At 47.4% G+C, this 22,269-nt stretch overlaps 1 protein-coding gene across 21 annotated transcripts in view; it reads right to left on the bottom strand.

Moving 5' to 3' along the window:
* Positions 1 to 13,422: 13,422 nt before the first annotated feature.
* The window catches only part of FNBP1 (formin binding protein 1), a 109,099-nt gene continuing 100,252 nt past the window's right edge, over positions 13,423 to 22,269 (bottom strand). For 6 of the 21 annotated variants that reach the window (XM_069747504.1, XM_069747508.1, XM_069747512.1 and 3 more), the window contains 2 exons: positions 16,947 to 17,086; positions 16,561 to 16,866 (listed from right to left, as the gene is read on the bottom strand). In XM_069747504.1, the coding sequence (XP_069603605.1) occupies positions 16,688 to 16,866; positions 16,947 to 17,086 (319 nt within the window). In that variant the 3' untranslated portion in view covers positions 16,561 to 16,687. Of the gene's footprint in view, positions 15,481 to 16,559; positions 16,867 to 16,946; positions 17,087 to 22,269 lie in introns of those variants that run through there. The other 15 variants (XM_069747521.1, XM_069747502.1, XM_069747507.1 and 12 more) reach the window with 7 other exon arrangements.

Below are 22,269 nucleotides of genomic sequence, written 5' to 3'. Positions count from 1 at the left end.
GGACTACGGGAAGTACTACTCGCCCGACCCTCACAGAAGCTGCAAGATGTCAGTGAATAGTAAGATAGTGACGGGGTTGATGGACAGTACGGGATCCCTGAGAAGGTCCAGATCAGGGATCTTGGAGGTCGTCAGTTCATACTACTCGCATCTCTTGGGGAGGAAGGAACTGGATCGTGACAAGATGTCGGCTTTCCTGGCTGAAGCTGTTCCTGAGCCAGGGGCTGACCTCTCGCTGGGCGGTTTGGCAGAAGCGATCAAAGAAGAGGAAGTGAGACTGGCAATCGATGGGCTCCGGACCAAAAAAAAAAAAAAAAAAATCGCCAGGTCCGGATGGCTTAACATCAGAGTTCTTTAGGACCTTTAGGGACTCCTTGGTCCCCCTCTTGACTCAGGTGTTTAATGAGTGTCTCTCCTCGGGCACTCTACCGAGATCACTAAGGTGGTCGGCTTTGATCATTTTGTCAAAGGGTAAGGATCCGTCACGCATTGAGAATTGGCGTCCCATAGCACTTCTCAATGTGGACAGGAAGGTTTTGGCTAAGATACTCTTCAACAGGCTGGTGAAGTTTGCACCGCGGCTCCTTTCGGAGGCCCATCACTGTTGCGTTCCTGGCCGTAGCACTTTCAGTGCTGTTCTGGGTGTCCGAGAGGCCGTGGAGCAAGGCAGGGCGGGCCTTTGGAAGGGGTTCTTGCTGACCCTGGATCAGGCAAAAGCCTTTGATTGGGTCGACCACGAGTATCTCTGGTCCACTCTTTTGAGGTATGGTCTGCCTGGAGGGTTTGTGGACTGGCTTAAGACCTTGTACGCAGGGGCTGAGACTTTCCCTCTGGTAAACAGGTGGATTGGACAACCTTTCGGGGTAGTATCTGGTGTCCACCAGGGCTTCCCTCTTAGCCCCTTGCTTTACGCGTTTGCGATTGATCCCTTCCTCAGAAGGGTCGATTGTGGACCGTTGGCGGGGGTGAGGATGGGCGGGGTGGCGCCAGAGGCTATCCTGAGGGTAGTGGCCTACGCGGACGACATCACCGTCTTTGTTTCTTCACAAGGGGAGGCGATGGTGGTGATGTCAGAAGTGGAGAGCTACGCGGAGGCATCCGGGTCCAAGGTCAACCAGGACAAGTGTGAGAGTCTCTGGCTGGGAGGCGGGGATCCCGCTTTTGATCTTCTGGACACCCTCCTGAACCCCAAGAACATGCCAAAGTCCTAGGCATCGAATTTGGCCAGGGTGATAACCCCACAAAAAACTGGGAAGGCAGAATCAAAGGTCTCGCCCAAAGAGTGGACCAATGGAAGGGTTGGACCTGTGCAAAGCTTTCCTGCTCCCCTTGCTAATCTACCTGGGTAGCGTCTGTGTCTTGCCAGAGCCTCTCTGGACACGGGTCTACAGTCTGTTCTTCCAGATGTTATGGGGGAATAGACTAAACCTAGTCAAACGGGAGGTCACTTACCGCACGAGGAGACTAGGGGGGTTTAATATGGTGAACCCTGTGGTGTTCCTAGTGAACACCTTTTTGAAAGTTAATGTGGCAAACCGCTGGAAAGAGAGGGCTCCTCCGTGGGTATTCTCCTGCAAGGGATGGTTTCAGCCTTTCTTCCAGGAATGGGAGACAGGGGGAAGATTGAAGGATCTTCACACACAGCACGGATATCTCCCGGCTTATGTTACCCTGGTTTTGAAAATGATGCGCCGGTGGGGTCTGGGAATGTGGGAAGTGAGGTTCCTTCCAGAGGAAACTCCTCAACATGCGGGTCTTGCTTTCGCATTTTCAGAAACCATTGGTCCTCAAGGACTGCCCGAGTCGGGATCTAGAGGTTTGTTAAATTCTAGCAGGATCCCCAAGAAGTATTGGGACTTGACTTGGCGCTGCTTCCAAGGTAAGTTGTAGGTGAGGGACAATTTAAAGTACAGAAGCTCTGAGGACAGGAATTGTCCCAGTGAGGCTTGCGCTACCATGCTGGAAAGCATGGAGCACTTCCTGCTTCATTGTCCCTTTAATACAGAGGTGTACAACAGGGTGGGCGCTTCCATTGGTTGGCCGCGGCTGGCCACTCTGTCCCATGCCGAGTGGGCCTATGGAGCGTTCAGAGACCTCGGGAGAAGGGACTGAGCCACTTTATTCTTAGTCAGCGCAGTGGTCAGGTACTTCACATGGAACGCACGACTTTTAGTTTACACGCAGAGTAAAATCCTCCGTGTAGATGAAGTTTGTAGCTGCATCCTAGGTGCCCTGGTGAAGGTGCGTTCTCTGTAGTGCCAAAGACTGGGTGCCCGGAGGGCGGCCCATCTCTGGAGGGGTTTCTCCTTCAGGGTGCCTTTGTCCCTTAGCGCTCCTATATCCTGGTGGTGGGCTGATGTCTTTACACCCTAGATTTTTGTTTTGGATTTCTGTTCCCTGAATAGAAGGTTTGCAGGCATCGAACTTGAGCCTTGGGTGGTATGTAGGTTGTGTTCTGTAATGTTGGTTTATGTATATATTGTATATAGTGTATTGTATGTATTGTATATAATAGAGGGTCTTAGTTAGGTTGGGTAGGGGGGCTGGGGGGGTTCAACGGCGGTGATAAGAGACTGATCTGGCCTGGCCCAGGCCCCGCCTGGGGAAAAACTTTGAGGCCTGATCCTAGCTCGGATAATTCCTGAACTTTGTGGCCAGAGCTGGATCAGAGGTAGCGGGATAGTTCGTGTAGGTGTGTGTTTATATATATTTAAAATAAATAAATAATGGAAAAAAAATGAAAAAAATAATAAAGTAATTAAGAAAAATAGTTAATTTTGTACACTGTATTGTATTTAGGTTTGTTGTATGGTGAATGTGGTGGTGTAAGGGGGTGGCTGTAAGGTAAGGCAGTGGGACCAGTAGGGTTTTGTTGTGTTTGCGGTGTTGTATAATATTTGGTTTAGTATAATGTGTTTATAGTGTATATATTGTATATAATATTGTATATAGGACGGTGTGAATGTAGTTGGGTTGTATATAGTAGTATGAATGAAGCTTGGCCGGGAATCTTACATGATTTTATACTATTTATTATTTATAATTTTTACGGTATTCATGTAAGTTATGAGTATTTTGTTTGTTGTCTTTTAGTTTTGCTGTCTTTATTTTATTGGAATTTTTCTTTCTTGTCCCCGGTTTGCAGGTCATTAATTTTCTCCATTTTGGTTCCATTTCTGGTTTATTTCTTTGTGATTTTTGTTGTTTGTTGTCGTCTGATTGGAGCTTTGTTCTTATATTTTGTTCTGTTGTGTTTTATTTGTAATGTATCATAGTTAGTGTCACGTGAAAGTATTTTTTATTTAATAAAAGACCTACAATCTATTACTCCCTGTTATCAGCCATTACTGGTGAAATACTGCAGTATTTTTTTATGGCAGGGGTCCCCATCCTGTAGCTCAGGAGCCACATATTTCTCGCCTCGTGGTCCCATGACTGGTGGCTTGTGGCTGTTGGCCAGCTTGGTGCATGAGCTCCAGGTCCAGCATACAGGTCTGAGGAGCAGATCTGAGTGGTGAAATGTGAGTAGCCGGCCCAGAGGAGCAGATCTGAGTGGTGAAATGTGAGTAGCTGGCCCAGAGGAGCAGATCTGAGTGGTGAAATGTGAGTAGCCGGCACAGACGAGCAGATCTGAGTCGTGAATTATGAGTAGCAGACGCAGAGGAATTGAGAGTAGCCAGCACAGAGGAGCAGGTCCGAGTGGTGAATTGTGAGTAGCCAGCACAGAGGAGCAGATCTGAGTGGTGAATTGTGAGTAGCCGGCACAGAGGAGCAGATCTGAGTGGTGAATTGTGAGTAGCCACCATAGAGGAGCAGATCCGAGTGGTGAACTGAGTAGCCTGCACAGAGGAGCAGATCTGAGTGTTGAATTGTGAGTAGCTGGCACAGAGGACCAGATCTGAGTGGTGAATTGTGAGTAGGCGGCACAGAGGAGCAGATCTGAGTGGTGAATTGTGAGTAGCCGGCACAGAGGAGCAGATCTGAGTGGTGAATTGTGAGTAGCCACCATAGAGGAGCAGATCCGAGTGGTGAACTGAGTAGCCTGCACAGAGGAGCAGATCTGAGTGTTGAATTGTGAGTAGCTGGCACAGAGGACCAGATCTGAGTGAATTGTGAGTAGGCGGCACAGAGGAGCAGATCCGAGTGGTGAATTGTGAGTAGCCGGCACAGAGGACAAGATTTGAGTGGTGAACTGAGTAGCCGGCACAGAGGACCAGATCTGAGTACTAAATTGTGAGTAGCCACAATAGAGGAGCAGATTTGAGTGGTGAATTGTGAGTAGCCAGCGCAGAGGTCCAGATCTGAGTAGTGAATTGTGAGTAGCAAGCACAGAGGACCAGATCTGAGTGGTGAATTGTGAGTAGCTGGCACAGAGTAGCAGGTCTGAGTGGTGAGTTGTGAGCAGCCGGCACAGAGGAGCAAATCTGAGTCATGAATTGTGAGTAGCCGGTGCATAGGAATAGAGAGTAGCCAGCCTCGTGGTCCCATGACTGGTGGCTTGTGGCTGTCGGCCAGCTTGGTGCATAAGCTCCAGGTCCAGCATACAGGTCTGAGGAGCAGATCTGAGTGATGAAATGTGAGTAGCCGGCCCAGAGGAGCAGATCTGAGTGGTGAAATGTGAGTAGCTGGCCCAGAGGAGCAGATCTGAGTGGTGAAATGTGAGTAGCCGGCACAGACGAGCAGATCTGAGTTGTGAATTGAGTAGCCGGCGCAGAGGAATTGAGAGTAGCCAGCACAGATGAGTAGATCCGAGTGGTGAATTGTGAGTAGGCGGCACAGAGGAGCAGATCCGAGTGGTGAATTGTGAGTAGCCACCATAGAGGAGCAGATCCGAGAGGTGAATTGTGGGTAGCCGGCACAGAGGACAAGATCTGAGTGGTGTACTGAGTAGCCGGGCACAGAGGACCAGATCTGAGTACTAAATTGTGAGTAGCCACAATAGAGGAGCAGATTTGAGTGGTGAATTGTGAGTAGCCGGCACAGAGGAGCAGATCTGAGTAGTGAATTGTGAGTAGCAGGCACAGAGGATTTGAGAGTAGCCAGCACAAAGGAGCAGATCTGGGTAGTGAATTGTGAGTAACCTGCGCAGAGGAGCAGATCTGAGTTGTGAATTGTGAGTAAACTGGGCAGAGGAGCAGATCTGAGTGGTGAATTGTGAGTAGCCGGCACAGAGGAGCAGATCTGAGTAGTGAATTGTGAGTAACCTGCGCAGAGGAGCAGATCTGAGTTGTGAATTGTGAGTAAACTGGGCAGAGGAGCAGATCTGAGTGGTGAATTGTGAGTAGCCGGCACAGAGGAGCAGATGAGTGGTGAACTGTGAGTAGCCGACACAGACGAGCAGATCTGAGTGCTGAATTGTAAGTAGCCGGCACAGAGGAGTAGATCTGAGTGGTGAATTGTGTGTAGCCGACCCAGAGGAGCAGATCTGAGTGGTGAATTTTGAGTAGCAGGCACAGAGGCGCAGATCTGAGTGGTGAATTGTGTGTAGCCGGCACAGATCTGAGTGGTGAAATGTGAGTAGCCGGCACAGAGAAGCAGATCTGAGTGAATTGTGAGTAGCCGGCACAGAGGAGCAGATCTGAGTGGTTAATTGTGAGTAGCCGGAACAGAGGAGCCGATCTGAGTGGTTAATTGCGAGTAGCCAGCCCAGAGGAGCAGATCTGAGTGGTGAATTTTGAGTAGCCGGCACAGAGGAGCAGATCTGAGTAGTGAATTGTGAGTAACCTGCGCAGAGGAGCAGATCTGAGTTGTGAATTGTGAGTAAACTGGGCAGAGGAGCAGATCTGAGTGGTGAATTGTGAGTAGCCGGCACAGAGGAGCAGATGAGTGGTGAACTGTGAGTAGCCGGCACAGAGGAGTAGATCTGAGTCGTGAATTGTGAGTAGCCGGCGCAGAGGAGCAGATCTGAGTTGTGAATTGAGTAAACTGGGCAGAGGAGCAGATCTGAGTGGTGAATTGTGTGTAGCCGACCCAGAGGAGCAGATCTGAGTGGTGAATTTTGAGTAGCAGGCACAGAGGCGCAGATCTGAGTGGTGAATTGTGTGTAGCCGGCACAGATCTGAGTGGTGAACTGTGAGTAGCCGGCACAGAGAAGCAGATCTGAGTGAATTGTGAGTAGCCGGCACAGAGGAGCAGATCTGAGTGGCGAATTGTGAGTAGCCGGAACAGAGGAACCGATCTGAGTGGTTAATTGTGAGTAGCCGGCACAGAGGAGCAGATCTGAGTGGCGAATTGTGAGTAGCCGGAACAGAGGAGCCGATCTGAGTGGTTAATTGCGAGTAGCCAGCCCAGAGGAGCAGATCTGAGTGGTGAATTTTGAGTAGCCGGCACAGAGGAGCAGATCTGAGTTGTGAACTGAGTAGCCGGCACAGAGGAGCAGATCTGAGTGGTGAACTATGAGTAGCTGGCACAGAGCAGATGATCTGAGTGGTGAACTATGAGTAGCTGGCACAGAGGAGCAGATCTGAGTTGTGAACTGAGTAGCCGGCACAGAGGAGCAGATCTGAGTGGTGAACTGTGAGTAGCCGACACAGAGGAGCAGATCTGAGTCATGAAATTTAAGTAGCCGGCACAGAGGAGCAGATCTGAGTCGTAAATTGTGAGTAGCCGGCACAGAGGAGCAGATCTGAGTAGTGAACTGTAAGTAGCCAGCAAAGAGAAGCAGATCTGAGTAGTGAACTATGAGTAGCCGGTACAGAGGAGCAGATCTGAGTGGGGAACTGTGAGTAGCCAGCACAGAGAAGCAGATCTGAGTGGTGAATTGTGAGTAGCCGGCACAGAGGAGCAGATCTGAGTGGTGAATTGTGAGTAGTTGGCACAGATCTGAGTGGTGAATTGTGAGTAGCCGGCACAGAGGAGTAGATCTGAGTCGTGAATTGTGAGTAGCCGGCACAGAGAAGCAGATCTGAGTTGTGAATTGTGAGTTAACTGGGCAGAGGAGCAGATCTGAGTGGTGAATTGTGTGTAGCCGACCCAGAGGAGCAAATCTGAGTGGTGAATTGTGAGTAGCCGGATCCGAGTGGTGAACTGTGAGTAGCCGGCACAGAGGACAAGATCTGAGTGGTGAACTGAGTAGCCGGTGCAGAGGACCAGATCTGAGTACTAAATTGTGAGTAGCCACAATAGAGGAGCAGATTTGACTGGTGAATTGTGAGTAGCCAGCGCAGAGGACCAGATCTGAGTAGTGAATTGTGAGTAGCAGGCACAGAGGATTTGAGAGTAGCCAGCACAGAGGAGCAGATCTGAGTAGTGAATTGTGAGTAACCTGCGCAGAGGAGCAGATCTGAGTGGTGAATTGTGAGTAGCCAGCACAGAGGAGCAGATCTGAGTGGTGAATTGTGAGTAGCCGGAACAGAGGAGCCGATCTGAGTGGTTAATTGCGAGTAGCCGGCCCAGAGGAGGAGATCTGAGTAGTGAATTTTGAGTAGCCGGCCCAGAGGAGCAGATCTGAGTAGTGAACTGTAAGTAGCCAGCACAGAGAAGCAGATCTGAGTAGTGAACTATGAGTAGCCGGTACAGAGGAGCATATCTGAGTGGTGAACTATGAGTAGCCGTCACAGAGGAGCAGATCTGAGTGGTTAATTGCGAGTTGCCGGCCCAGAGGAGGAGATCTGAGTGGTGAACTATGAGTAGCCGGCACAGAGGAGCAGATCTGAGTGGTGAACTGTGAGTAGCCGGCACAGACGAGCAGATCTGAGTGCTGAATTGTAAGTAGCCGACACAGAGGAGCAGATCTGAGTTGTGAATTGTGTGTAGCCGACCCAGAGGAGCAGATCTGAGTGGTGAATTGTGAGTAGCAGGCACAGAGGAGCAGACCTGAGTGGTGAACTATGAGTAGCTGGCACAGAGGAGCAGATCTGAGTTGTGAACTGTGAGTAGCCGGCACAGATGAGCAGATCTGAGTCGTGAATTGTGAGTAAACTGGGCAGAGGAGCAGATCTGAGTGGTGAACTGTGAGTAGCCGGCACAGAGGACAAGATCTGAGTGGTGAACTGAGTAGCCGGCGCAGAGGACCAGATCTGAGTACTAAATTGTGAGTAGCCACAATAGAGGAGCAGATTTGAGTGGTGAATTGTGAGTAGCCAGCGCAGAGGACCATATCTGAGTAGTGAATTGTGAGTAGCAGGCACAGAGGATTTGAGAGTAGCCAGCACAGAGGAGCAGATCTGAGTAGGGAATTGTGAGTAACCTGCGCAGAGGAGCAGATCTGAGTGGTGAATTGTGAGTAGCCAGCACAAAGGAGCAGATCTGAGTGGTGAATTGTGAGTAGCCGGAACAGAGGAGCCGATCTGAGTAGTGAACTATGAGTAGCCGGCCCAGAGGAGCAGATCTGAGTGGTGAATTGTGAGTAGCCGGCACAGAGGAGCAGATCTGAGTAGTGAACTGTAAGTAGCCAGCACAGAGGAGCAGATCTGAGTGGTTAATTGCGAGTTGCCGGCCCAGAGGAGGAGATCTGAGTGGTGAACTGTGAGTAGCCGGCACAGACGAGCAGATCTGAGTGCTGAATTGTAAGTAGCCGACACAGAGGAGCAGAACTGAGTTGTGAATTGTGAGTAAACTGGGCAGAGGAGCAGATCTGAGTGAATTGTGTGTAGCCGACCCAGAGGAGCAGATCTGAGTGGTGAATTTTGAGTAGCAGGCACAGAGGCGCAGATCTGAGTGGTGAATTGTGAGTAGCCGGCACAGATCTGAGTGGTGAACTGTGAGTAGCCGGCACAGAGAAGCAGATCTGAGTGGTGAATTGTGAGTAGCCGGAACAGAGGAGCCGATCCGAGTGGTTAATTGCGAGTAGCCGGCCCAGAGGAGATCTTAGTGGTGAACTATGAGCAGCCGGCACAGAGGAGCAGATTTGAGTAGTTAACTATGAGTAGCCGGTACAGAGGAGCAGATCTGAGTGGTGAACTGTGAGTAGCCGGCACAGACGAGCAGATCTGAGTCGTGAATTTTAAGTAGCCGGCACAGATGAGCAGATCTGAGTGTTGAATTGTGAGTAGCCGGCACAGAGGAGCAGATCTGAGTGGTGAACTGTGAGTAGCCGGCACAGACGAGCAGATCTGAGTGGTGAACTGTGAGTAGCCGGCACAGACGAGCAGATCTGAGTCGTGAATTTTAAGTAGCCGGCACAGATGAGCAGATCTGAGTGGTGAATTGTGAGTAGCCGGCACAGAGGAGCAGATCTGAGTGGTGAACTGTGAGTAGCCGGTACAGAGGAGCAGATCTGAGTAGTGAACTATGAGTAGCCGGTACAGAGGAGCAGATCTGAGTCGTGAACTATGAGTAGCTGGCACAGAGGAGCAGATCTGAGTGGTGAACTGTGAGTAACCGGCACAGAGCAGATCTGGATGCACATATGCTGGTGTTACGGTTAACAGATAATGTAAGTCTGGTGAGCTGGAGCTCGGAAGATGCTCGATGTGACAGTGTGGTGGGAGAAAACTGAATGGGGCTGCTGTGGGACCTCCTGGATGCTATTATTCTGCCTCGGTATTCACGGTGGAAAATGAAATGCTAGGTGAAATGCCGAGAGACAAAGAAAACCCTATATTAAGGGTCACCAATCTAACCCAAGAAGAGGTGCAAAACCGGCTAAATAAGATTAAAATAGATAAATCTCCGGGTCTGGATGGCATACACCGATGAGTACTAAAATGTACTAGACAAACCATTATTTCTTATATTTAGGGACTCTATAGTGACGGGGTCTGTTCCACAGGACTGGCGCATAGCAAATGTGGTACCAATATTCAAAAAGGGCTCTAAAAATGAACCTGGAAAGTATACGCCAGTAAGTCTAACCTCTATTGTTGGTAAAATATTTGAAGGGTTTCTGAGGGATTATCTCAATGAGAATAACTGTTTACTCCATATCAGCATGGCTTTATGAGGAATCGCTCATGTCAAATCAGTTTTTATGAAGAGGTAAGTTATAGCGTGGAACAAGGTGAGTCATTGGACATGGTATATCTTGATTTTTCCAAAGCGTTTGATACCGTGCCACTCAAGAGGTTGGTACACAAAATGAGAATGCTGGGTCTGGAGGAAAATGTGTGTGTAAATGGGTAAGCAACTGGCTTAGGCTGCTTTTACCCTTGCCGTTTTTTTGCGGCCTGTTATTGCGGGCTGTATCGTCGTAAAAAATGCGGTCTGCTGCAATAATGAACCACAAAAAACTTGCGGATTGCCGTTTTTCAATACTATGGAAGAAGTATTGGGAAAAAAAACGCATTCTGCAGAACCAGAAGTGACGGTGCATCGCAAAAACGGAAGTTGTTTTTGCGGCACCCATTGATTTTCAATGGGGGCCATGTCCGTATGCCATGAAAAAGATCGAGCACGCTCGATCTTTTTTTCACGGCTGCAAATATGGTCCTCACGGCCATACAGTGGAATTTTTGCTGGCCGATTTTGCGGCCCCATAAAAATCTATTGGGGCTGCAAAAATGGCCAGAAAAAAACACGGTATGTGTAAAAGAAGCCTTAGTGATAGAAAGCAGAGGGTGGTTATAAATGGTATGTTCTCTGACTGGGTCGCTGTGACCAGTGGGGACTGCAGGGGTCGTTGTTGGGACCTATTCTCTTCAACACATTAATGATCTGGTAGAAGGATTACACAGTAAAATATTGACATTTGCAGATGATACAAAACTATGTAAAGCCGACAAGAGAAGATAGTATTCTGCTACAGATGGATCTGGATAAGTTGGAAACTTGGGCTGAAAGGTGGCAGATGCGGTTTAACAATGATAAATGTAAGGTTCATGGGAAGAAGGAATCAATATCACCATTACACACTGAACGGGAAACCACTGGGTAAATCTGACAGGGAGAAGGACTTGGGGATCCTAGCTAATGATAAACTTACCTTGAGCAACCAGTGCCAGGCAACGGCTGCCAAGGCAAACAGGATCATGGGGGGGGGGCATTAAAAGAGGTCTGGATACACATAATGAGAGCATTTTACTGCCTCTGTACAAATTCCTGGTTAGACCGCACATGGAGTACCGTGTACAGTATTGGGCACCAGTGCTCAGGAGGGATATAATGGAACTAGAGTGAGTACAAAGGAGGGCAACAAAATTAATAAAGGGGATGGGGGAACTACAGTGCCTAGAGAGATTAGCAAAATTAGGATTATTTAGTCTAGAAAAAAGACGACTTAGGGGTGATCTAATAACCATGTATAAGTATATAAGGGGACAATACAAATATCTCTGAATATCTATTTATACCAAGGAAGGTGGCGGCCATAATGGGGCATTCTCTGCGTCTGGTGGAGAGAAGGTTTTCCCACCAACATAGAAGAGGATTCTTTACTGTTAGGGCAGTGAGAATCTGGAATTCCTTGCCTGAGGAGGTGGTGATGGCGAACTCAGGTGAGGGGTTCAAGAGAGGCCTGGATGTCTTCCTGGAGCGTAACAATATTGTATCTTACAGTTATTAAGTTCTTTAGAAGGACGTAGATCTTGGGATTTATTTTGACGGGATATAGGCTGAACTGGATGGACAAATGTCATTTTTCGGCCTTGCTATGTCTCGGAGTGATTTCTGTGGAAAAGCTTTTGTCATCTTTATACCTGTAATAGGGGCTTTGGTTGCCACTACTGTGAGGGGTGGGAGCTGATTGTGGGACCACTGTGTTATGGGATGAGTGATGTGACGAGCAGTAACTTCCCCACTATTCTCACTACAACCCCCCTTTATTCTAGTTGATGATACATCATGTCTCTGTTGTCCAGAGTCAAGGCCGCTCACTGTTTGCCGCCGCTGTCATCTGACTTCACCTGAGCGTGACACAGACATGTCAGCAGGTTACGACAGCGCTGGAGCAGCCCCAAGTCCCAGCGTAACCTTCAGACCAACCACTACCCCCATCATGTACCATAACCCGATCACGGACGATACTCTCGTGTGAGATTCCAGTATCTGATAATCTGGAGGCTTCAGCCCAAGCAGAGAAATCGCTCCCGATCTTCTGGACCATTATCTAGGACCATCCAATAATCTGGAATAACTGATAGTATGTCTCATTTGTGCCGGATTAAAGGAATTTTCACGTGTAATGAAAAAGGATGCACTTTTTTTTTTTTTTTTTTATAGCTTCTGTGTTTCTCACTTTTTTTTTAATGATCTCTGCTAACTGCCAGTGAATGGAAACAACGGAAAACATTGACAGACCAAATATTATTCCCAGCTGCAGGGTTGTCCCGGTGTATCAGTGAAGGCTAAAAACAGAAGCACTTACCTCTCAGGTGAGTGGAGCGAGACCTCCGGTTACCCCATTAATCACGGTGATTGCTTTGCTGTAAACAGCAGCTGCGGAGTCCTCGCCCCAAATTCTCAGGTGTTGTGCGTGAGGGGAGACGTGATGCTCCGGATAAGACGAGGCGGCGGCTGTCTCTTCCTATTAGCAGTTATCCGGCACAGTGATCATATCGGGATAATTACCAGCACGGCTCCGGCAGGCGCTTACGTAACCAGGAATCTGCAAGTTTCAGGCCAAAAGTCTGTGGCCACTAAGTGACCCCCAAAAAACAAACAGCAGGGTGCAACCACGAGGTAGCGGGGCACAATGCGGCCAATGTTCAGTCAGTGTCGCCCCCCCAATATTGTATGACGAAACTCCCTTTCCTTTTTTTGTCTCCATTTAACAATGTTTTTAACATCACCGTTTGCTGTTCGTGAATCAAAAAATATTCCTTAAACACTAACACCCGTCTGGACCTAACATTGCCTACAGACAGCTGAGGGTTTGTTACAATTGCATCCTGTCTGACACACTGTAACAAACCAGAACATGATGAAGATTTATGCTGCCAAGTTCAGGTCACAGAGAATTGCAACAAACCCTCAGCTGTGAGATGTATTCGGTTACAAGCAATGTTCATCCTCTGACAGCAAGCAGAGATCCTGAAAATGGGAAGAAAATGAACACAAAATACAATAATTATCCCGGGGAGGGGAGGTTATTTGTGATAAAATATCATTTATGCGACTGACAAGGGTCCGACTCCCGGGGGCTCCACTTATTAGCTGAATGAATCTTTTATATGCATAGGCCATCAGTATGTGTAATGATCGGAGCTTCATTATTCTGACACAGTCCCAAATCCCTTGCAGTTACTTGAAAAAAGTTCTCACTACCGGCAAGCACCATTAGGGGGAGCTCACCTCATCCAGCTTTATCTATGCAGCCCAATAATAATGCCTCTTACCTTCCAGTCACATCCAGAGCTGGAGAGCAGTGCATTGTGGGAGCCCACGACTTGTGAAGCTTCTGCTTTGGAGGTGACTGGAGTAAAAGACAAAATGTAACTCAGCACAAGCTACAAAGTATTTATAAAGTTACAAACTTTTCCTAGGGAAGGGGTCCTGTAAATGTAGCCAATCAGGCCCGGCAGATAATAAGAGACGTGGTCCGAGGGGTTTCTGGTAGTCGTTTTATTTCCAGCGGTACAGCAGTTCTCAGAACTGAATGGCATATTGTATCATGCGGATGGAAACTTCTGGAAGCTTCTCTGTGCCAGCGAACAGTCAGGGTGCAGTTGTTGGGGTACACGGGCCCAGTCTCTACCACAGAGATGCAGAAAGTGAAGAGGGAGTGCTCTACGGATACACAATGAAACGCACAAGACGCAGAGGCCTCTGGGTAATGGCACACTCCTGGCATCTTCAGCCCCACCTCCTGGCTCCTCGGGGGCGGGGCCCAGTCCTCATTGGCACAGGAACACTGAACAGCAGAGTTTTTATATCTTACGGTTTATGGCACGTGGATAATTATCGGGTTACGGGATGAGCGCGGGCACTCAGGATCATGGAGAATAAAATAGATCTATACATTTTGGCAGTAATTTCATAGATAAACGATTTTTTTTTTTAAATCTCTAAAAATAACATAAAAGTGGAAAAAAAACAACAACAAAACAACCGTTGACGAGACATAAAACAGCGCAAAAGTCTGAACATGTAACAGCCGTGACAAGGGTATCGCATCCTGTGCACACGGGGGAGGGGTGCAGTGCACATTATGGGGGGACAGGGTTAATAGTTTCTATTTTTATACGTTTTACATTCTGTAGATTAGGATACGTGTTTTTTTTTTAATTATTATTCCTTTCTGTAGACGACGAGACACGAGTATAGCGCTAAAGCTTGGATCTGCTGCCAGTGCTGACAATAATATACTGTCCACCGAGACGCAGAACCTACGGGAAGCCCGAGAGGTCATTGCCGTGCTAAAACACTAACAATAGCCACGCTATAGGGGAAGGGCTGGCAAGGGAGGGGTTTAAAGGGGCATGCCAGCCTTCGTGGCACTCTGCGGAATATTTTAGGAAAGGACCTAAGTGGCGATTTCCCAATATATTGTTAGTAACAGATTTGCTCCCAATGGACGTGAGAGCGCAAAAAAACATAGACCAGGAGGCAAGTCACCTGAGGCTTTCAGTGCTAAGGACACTACGGCAGCCTGCAGGGGACAAACAGGACAATTCCTATAGATCTGGAGCCCTCAGGAAGCCATTCTGCTATTTACACCATATAAGGCGACAACTATTTAAGCCATTTCCTGCAAAGATGGAGGTGCCCTTTAAGTCAACAGAGGCAGCTCCAGTCCAGCAGCCGGCACATAAACGGAGAGAGGACGAGTGAGCCACCATCTTGGCGGCGACGGTGAAACACACGGACACAGGCAGCAGAAGTCCTGTCTTCACAGGATAGTGGTTCATCCGAGGACCATGATATAAAGGTGCGGTCTAGAGGCTACGATACCTCGCGCCTCTGTCTTCTGATTTGCAGCCCCTTCTGGGCGGCCATCATTGTCCAACTATTGATATAAAAATATTATTCTCACCCCGCCCCTTTAATTCTACAGGGGTCTTTTGTTTTAGAAGAGAATGCTTTTTTTTTGTGTGTTTTTTTAGCGCACATGCAGCAGCAGGTCTAGGTTAAGAAGAACCCAAAATAAATTTAAGGGTGAGATGCCCCTTAAAAGGTGCGCATAGACAAGGAGACAGGGCGAGCATGCAGGTGGGAAAAAAAGAGTGACCAGGGTGTAAGAAGAGCGGCCCTTAAAGGGGCAGTGACTAGAAAGGAAGTGCGGAGGCGGAATGAGCAGCAAGGGGAAAAAAAGTGGGAAAGAGAGAAGACGAGAGGGGAAATAAAGTCGGGGTGGTTAGTGGGTTAAATATGGCGGCAAAGCCTGGAGTCTGCTGCTATATGACACAGGGGTGACCCCTCCAGTATTGTGGGTGGGGCGTTATTTAGGGGTAACTATAGAGGGGTCCGCACCAAAACACACTGTAACACTGATAACCGCGTCCGTTTTACGGTATCGCTGGTCGCTTGCGGGATTCTCCTATGTCAGGAGGGGTTTTTTGGCTACTCGGTCCAACAGTCGGGTTGATATGGAGGAGTGTGGGGGTCTTATTTTCCTCCTGTATTTGCTCGCCCCGAGGTCCTTACATCAGCAACACCTCTACGAATCTACAACAAAACACACGTGAAATATGTTAGGGAGCGGCAAAAACAACTGGTCTTCGGTGCCATGGTGCCTCAGAATACGGCCAGCACATTTACAGCGTGGACATAATCTCTGCTTGCTGTCTGCGAGTGGAAGAGGCGGAGAACCTGCCCTGACCCCTCACTGAGGGTATGATGGCTTGTTACATGGTTTCAGATTCCAGGCTGGACATGGCTGTAATGAACCCTAAGCTGCAAGAAAATGTTCGGTCAGGATGGGTCATCGGCCTCAGCATGGAACTAAGACCTGTTCTATTCACTGACAACAAGCAGAGATCTTCAACACAATAAAGAACACTACAACTTCAATTCAAGGGTAAACCTTAAAAGGGTAAATGTTGCAGTGCATTGTCTTGATGCTGCGCCCCCTTTTCTGCACTGATCTTGAGGCAGAATTGTGAGTGCAGCTCTGGAGGGTTGGCATAGAGGTTACATTTCATTACCTCGGAGCAATGATCTGGAGGTCAGTGTAAAAAATAACGTCCTTTATTATGAGGCCGGAGGAGTCGCCCCCTTGATAAAAAATAAACTATGAGCCACAATATTACAAAGAGGACGGCAAGACCACCGAGAACAAACATGGTGAGACGGGCAGACATGCGCAGAGGCTCGGGGACGGCGGTGACAAGACTCGCTATATGCTCCTGTCTCTACAATATACACATATTCTTAGACCACAGTCCAATAATCCGGAAACACTGATCCTCTGCTATGGGAAGACGTCTGTCCTGTCTCTGCTCCATACTAAGCCTCATACGCTCATCATCCCGGGGTACGAAGAGCATCCACGGGCAGCCGCACACAGTGGGCATTAACAATGGCTCCTTTTTTGGTGCCACAGAGTCCTCGGCAATGCACATTTAATACCATGTCTCACAGGCGCACTATAGTATGCAACGGTGTCCGCGCCAAGCCACAACATTCCAGTAATTCGTGTTGAGATGAATGGCAGATTATGGGACTTTTCTGGATGTGTGCGTCCTATCAACATTACCAGCTGGAGCTATGACCATGTTGGAGAAGTGGGGTTGGGAGGAGTACTATGGGGCAGAGCTATGGATTTAGGGGCAATTCTGGGCACTTACAGCCTTTGCTCGGTTATTATTGCAGCCATGAACGCAGAGTCTAAATGGCGGGGTGCCGCTCCCCTCCCCCGCACAGGCAGACAGGCCTAGATATAGGTCTTCGCACCTTTGGCGTTTTTGTCCAGGTACACTTCGATATAGGACGTGGGGACGTAGCCCTCCTCCTCCTCGTTCCTGCGGATCCGCGTCCAGCCGTCACCCTTGTCTTCCTCAATAACACTCAGGACTTCTCCCTCCGACACGGAGATGGTTCCTTCGTTTTCACCTGGATGGACAAGACCGAGTGTCAGCACCAATCCGGTCAGATGCGATGACACGGTTGCACGGTGGGGGCACAAACGTTACCATCAAAGGGGTATAAGGCCTTGCAGGTTCCTATGGTAGGGAGCGGCTCCTCGTCATCGAAGTCGTCGTCAAACTCCGTGGGCGTCACCTTCACCTCCGTCTCCTGGCTCTGATCTTCTGTATAACTCCCATCTGGACTGCTCAAGAGACAAAGTCATACAATCACTATAGCAATACACCCCACGGCCAGCAGGGGGCTCCCCTGTCCGAGCCTTACACTCTCTACATATCCACACATACAGTTAGGTCCGCAAATATTTGGACAGTGACACAAGTTTGGTCATTTTCACTGTTTACTAAAAACATTATCTATCAATACATTTATTATTAAAACATTTCTACAAAATCAGTAATTTGAGAGATATTGGAGCCCTAATGTTGGTATCCATTATTTGTGTGTATGTGTTTTTGTTAATGTATGTGTATTCACTTTAGGAGACACCAGGGACAGCCGTCGTTGAGCAGGGGCATTGTGTCGAATGCTTAGCCTACCTGCCTGCGGAGGTTGACCTTTTCTCATCATTGAAACCGCAAAAACTCTTGCTGTCGCTCTTAGTCACCCTCATCCAGACTACTGCAACTCTCTTCTGATCGGTCTCTCTCTAACCAAACTCTCTCCTCTCCAATCTGTCATGAATGCAGCAGCCAGGGTTGTATTTATATCAGGCCGTTTCACTGATGATTCTACCCTGTGCCAGTCATTGCACTGGTTACCCATTTGCTACAGAATACAATACAAACATCTCTCACCCACACTCTCCACAGTTCTGCACCAACCTATATCTCATTGCTCATTTCTGTCTATCGCCCTACACGTGCTCCATTCTGCAACTGACCCAAGACTAACATCAATACTAAACCTTGCACCACCATCTTCAAGACTTCTCTTGTGCTGTGCCAGTTTTCTGGAATGCACTACCCCAAAGGATCAGACTAATATTTAGACCCCATGCTTTTAAGCGTGCTTTAACCCCTTTACCCCCAAGGGTGGTTTGCACGTTAATGACCGGGCCAATTTTTACAATTCTGACCACTGTCCCTTTATGAGGTTATAACTCTGGAACGCTTCAATGGATCCTGGTGATTCTGACATTGTTTTCTCGTGACATATTGTACTTCATGACAATGGTAAAAATTCTTTGATAGTACCTGCGTTTATTTGTGAAAAAAAAGGAAATTTGGCGAAAATATGAAAATTTTGCAATTTTCCAACTTTGAATTTTTATGCAATTAAATCACAGAGATATGTCACACAAAATACTTAATAAGTAACATTTCCCACATGTCTACTTTACATCAGCACAATTTTGGAACCAAATTTTTTTTCGTTAGGGAGTTATAAGGGTTAAAAGTTGACCAGCAATTTCTCATTTCTACAACACCATTTTATTTTAGGGACCACATCTCATTTGAAGTCATTTTGAGGGGTCTATATGATAGAATGGTGTCACACTTGGGTATTTTCTAAAAACTACACCCCTCAAGGTGCTCAAAACCATATTCAAGAAGTTTATTAACCCTTCTGGTGCTTCACAGGAATTTTTGGAATGTTTAAATAAAAATGAACATTTAACTTTTTTTCACAAAAAATTTAATTCAGCTCCAATTTGTTTTATTTTACCAAGGGTAACAGGAGAAAATGGACCCCAAACATTGTTGTACAATTTGTCCTGAGTATGCCAATACCCCCCATGTGGGGGTAAACCACTGTTTGGGCGCATGGCAGAGCTCGGAAGCGAAGGAGTGCCATTTGACTTTTCAATGCAAAATTGACTGGAATTGAGATGGGACGCCATGTTTCGTTTGGAGAGCCCCTGATGTGGCTAAACATTGAAACCCCCCACAAGTGACACCATTTTGGAAAGTAGACCCCCTAAGGAACTTATCTAGAGGTGTGGTGAGCACTTTGACCCACCAAGTGCTTCACAGAAGTTTATAATGTAGAACCGTAAAAATAAAAAATCATATTTTTTCACAAAAATTATCTTTTCGCCCCTAATTTTTTATTTTCCCAAGGGTAAGAGAAGAAATTGGACCCCAAAAGTTGTTGTACAATTTGTCCTGAGTACGCTGATACCCCATATGTATAATGCAGAGCCGTAAAAATAAAACAAAATTTTTTTCCCACAAAAATTATTTTTTTAGCCCCCAGTTTTGTATTTTCCTGAGGGTAACAGGAGAAATTGGACCCCAAAATTTGTTGCCCAATTTGTCCTGAGTGCGATGATACACCATATGTGGGGGAACCACTGTTTGGGCACATGGGAGGGCTCAGAAGGGAAGGAGTGCCATTTGAATGCAGACTTAGATGGAATGGTCTGCAGGTGTCACATTGCGTTTGCAGAGCCCCTAATGTACCTAAACAGTAGAAACCCCCCACAAGTGACACCATTTTGGAAAGTAGACCCCCTTAGGAACTTATCTAGATGTGTGCTGAGCGCTTTGACCCACCAAGGGCTTCACAGAAGTTTATAATGGAGAGCCGTAAAAATAAAACAAAAATTTTTTCCCACAAAAATTATTTTTTAGCCCCCAGTTTTGTATTTTCCCGAGGGTAACAGGAGAAATTAGACCCCACAATTTGTTGTCCAATTTGTCCTGAGTGCGCTGATACCCCGTATGTTGGGGGAAACCACCGTTTGAGCGCATGGCAGAGCTCGGAAGGGAAGGAGCGCCATTTGGAATGCAGACTTAAGCTACGTTCACATTTGCGTTGCGCGCCGGTGCGTCGGCAACGCAATGCACGACGCACAAAAAACGCACGCAAAACGCGCGGAAAAACGCTGCGTTTTGCGACGCGTGCGTCGTTTTTTGACGAAAATCGGACGCACGAAAAATGCAACTTGTTGCATTTTCTTGCGTCCGACGCTAGCGTCGGAAACGACGCACGTGTCGAAAAACGCGACCAAAAAGACGCACGCGTCCCCTATGTTAAACATAGGGGCGCGTCGCCGCTGCGTCGCCGACGCAACAGCGACGCACATTAGCGTAACGCTAATGTGAACGTACACTTAGATGGAATGGTCTGCAGACGTCACATTGCGTTTGCAGAACCCCTAATGTACCTAAACAGTAGAAACCCCCCACAAGTGACCCCATATTGGAAACTAGACCCCCCAGGGAACTAATCTAGATGTGTTGTGAGAACTTTGAACCCCCAAGTGTTTCACTACAGTTTATAACGCAGAGCCGTGAAAATAAAAAATCTTTTTTTTCCCACAAAAAATATGTTTTAGCCCCGAGTTTTGTATTTTCCCAAGGGTAACAGGAGAAATTGGACCCCAAAAGTTGTTGTCCTATTTGTCCTGAGTACGCTGATACCCCATATGTTGGGGTAAACCCCTGTTTGGGCACACGGGAGAGCTCGGAAGGGAAGAAGCACTGTTTTACTTTTTTCAACGCAGAATTGGCTGGAATAGAGATCGGACGCCATGTCGCGTTTGGAGAGCCCCTGATGTGCCTAAACAGTGGAAACCCCACAATTATAACTGAAACCCTAATCCAAACACATCCCTAACCCTAATCCCAACAGTAACCCTAACCACACCTCTAACCCAGACACACCCCTAACCCTAATCCCAACCCTATTCCCAACCGTAAATGTAATCTAAACCCTAACTGTAACTTAAGCCCCAACCCAAACTGTAGCCCTAGCCCTAACCCTAGCCCTAACCCTAGCCCTAACCCTAGCCCTAACCCTAGCCCTAACCCTAGCCCTAACCCTAGCCCTAACCCTAGCCCTAACCCTAGCCCTAACCCTAGCCCTAACTCTAACCCTAGCCCTAATGGGAAAATGGAAATAAATACATTTTTTTAATTTTTCCCTAACTAAGGGTGTGATGAAGGGGGGTTTGATTTACTTTTATAGCGGGTTTTTTAGCGGATTTTTATGATTGGCAGCCGTCACACACTGAAAGACGCTTTTTATTGCAAAAAATATTTTTTGCGTTACCACATTTTGAGAGCTATAATTTTTCTATATTTTGGTCCACAGAGTCATGTGAGGTCTTGTTTTTTGCGGGACGAGTTGACGTTTTTATTGGTAACATTTTCGGACACGTGACATTTTTTGATCGCTTTTTATTCCGATTTTTGTGAGGCAGAATGACCAAAAACCAGCTATTCATGAATTTCTTTTGGGGGAGGCGTTTATACCGTTCCGCGTTTGGTAAAATTGATAAAGCAGTTTTATTCTTCGGGTCAGTACGATTACAGCGACACCTCATTTATATCATTTTTTTATGTTTTGGCGCTTTTATACGATAAAAACTATTTTATAGAAAAAATAATTATTTTGGCATCGCTTTATTCTCAGGACTATAACTTTTTTATTTTTTTGCTGATGATGCTGTATGGCGGCTCGTTTTTTGTGGGACAAGATGACGTTTTCAGCGGTACCATGGTTATTTATATCTGTCCTTTTGATCGCGTGTTATTCCACTTTTTGTTCGGCGGTATGATAATAAAGTGTTGTTTTTTGCCTCTTTTTTTTTTTTCTTACGGTGTTTACTGAAGGGGTTAACTAGTGGGCCAGTTTTATAGGTCGGGCCGTTACGGACGCGGCGATACTAAATATGTGTACTTTTATTGTTTTTTTTTTTTTTATTTAGATAAAGAAATGTATTTATGGGAATAATATTTTTTTTTTTTTTCATTATTTTGGAATATTTTTTATTATTTTTTTTTACACATTTGAAATTTTTTTACTTTTTTACTTTGTCCCAGGGGGGGACATCACAGATCAGTGATCTGACAGTTTGCACAGCACTCTGTCAGATCACTGATCTGACTTAGAGCAGTGCAGCCTTCACAGTGCCTGCTCTGAGCAGGCTCTGTGAAGCCACCTCCCTCCCTGCAGGACCCGGATCCGCGGCCATCTTGGATCCGGGGCTCGAGCAGGGAGGGAGGGAGGTAAGACCTTCGCAGCAACGCGATCACATCGCGTTGCTGCGGGGGACTCAGGGACTCATCTTTGATCGCGGTGTGCCAGGGGTTAATGTGCCGGGGGCGGTCCGTGACCGCTCCTGGCACATAGTGCGATAGGCAGCTGACACCCGGCCGCGATCGGCGGCGCTCCCCCCGTGAGCGCCGCCGATCGCGCTGGACGTACTATCCCGTCCATGGTCATAGGGGCCCACCCCACATGGACGGGATAGTACGTCCGATGTCAGAAAGGGGTTAAAAGCACATCTGCTTAGACAAGCCTATCATCTCAACTCACTCACCTAACTCTCCCTTGTTCCCTCCTAAATATTAATCATAATCTGCTCCCTCCTACTCATCTGTCTCCACATCCTCCATGCACCTAATAGCACACGGTAAC

Source organism: Ranitomeya imitator, chromosome 2 (genome assembly GCF_032444005.1).
Source record: "Ranitomeya imitator isolate aRanImi1 chromosome 2, aRanImi1.pri, whole genome shotgun sequence".
In the NCBI taxonomy this organism is placed as follows: Eukaryota; Metazoa; Chordata; class Amphibia; order Anura; family Dendrobatidae; genus Ranitomeya; species Ranitomeya imitator.
Note: the sequence above shows the minus strand (reverse complement) of the source record. Positions and strands in the feature narration are given on the sequence as shown.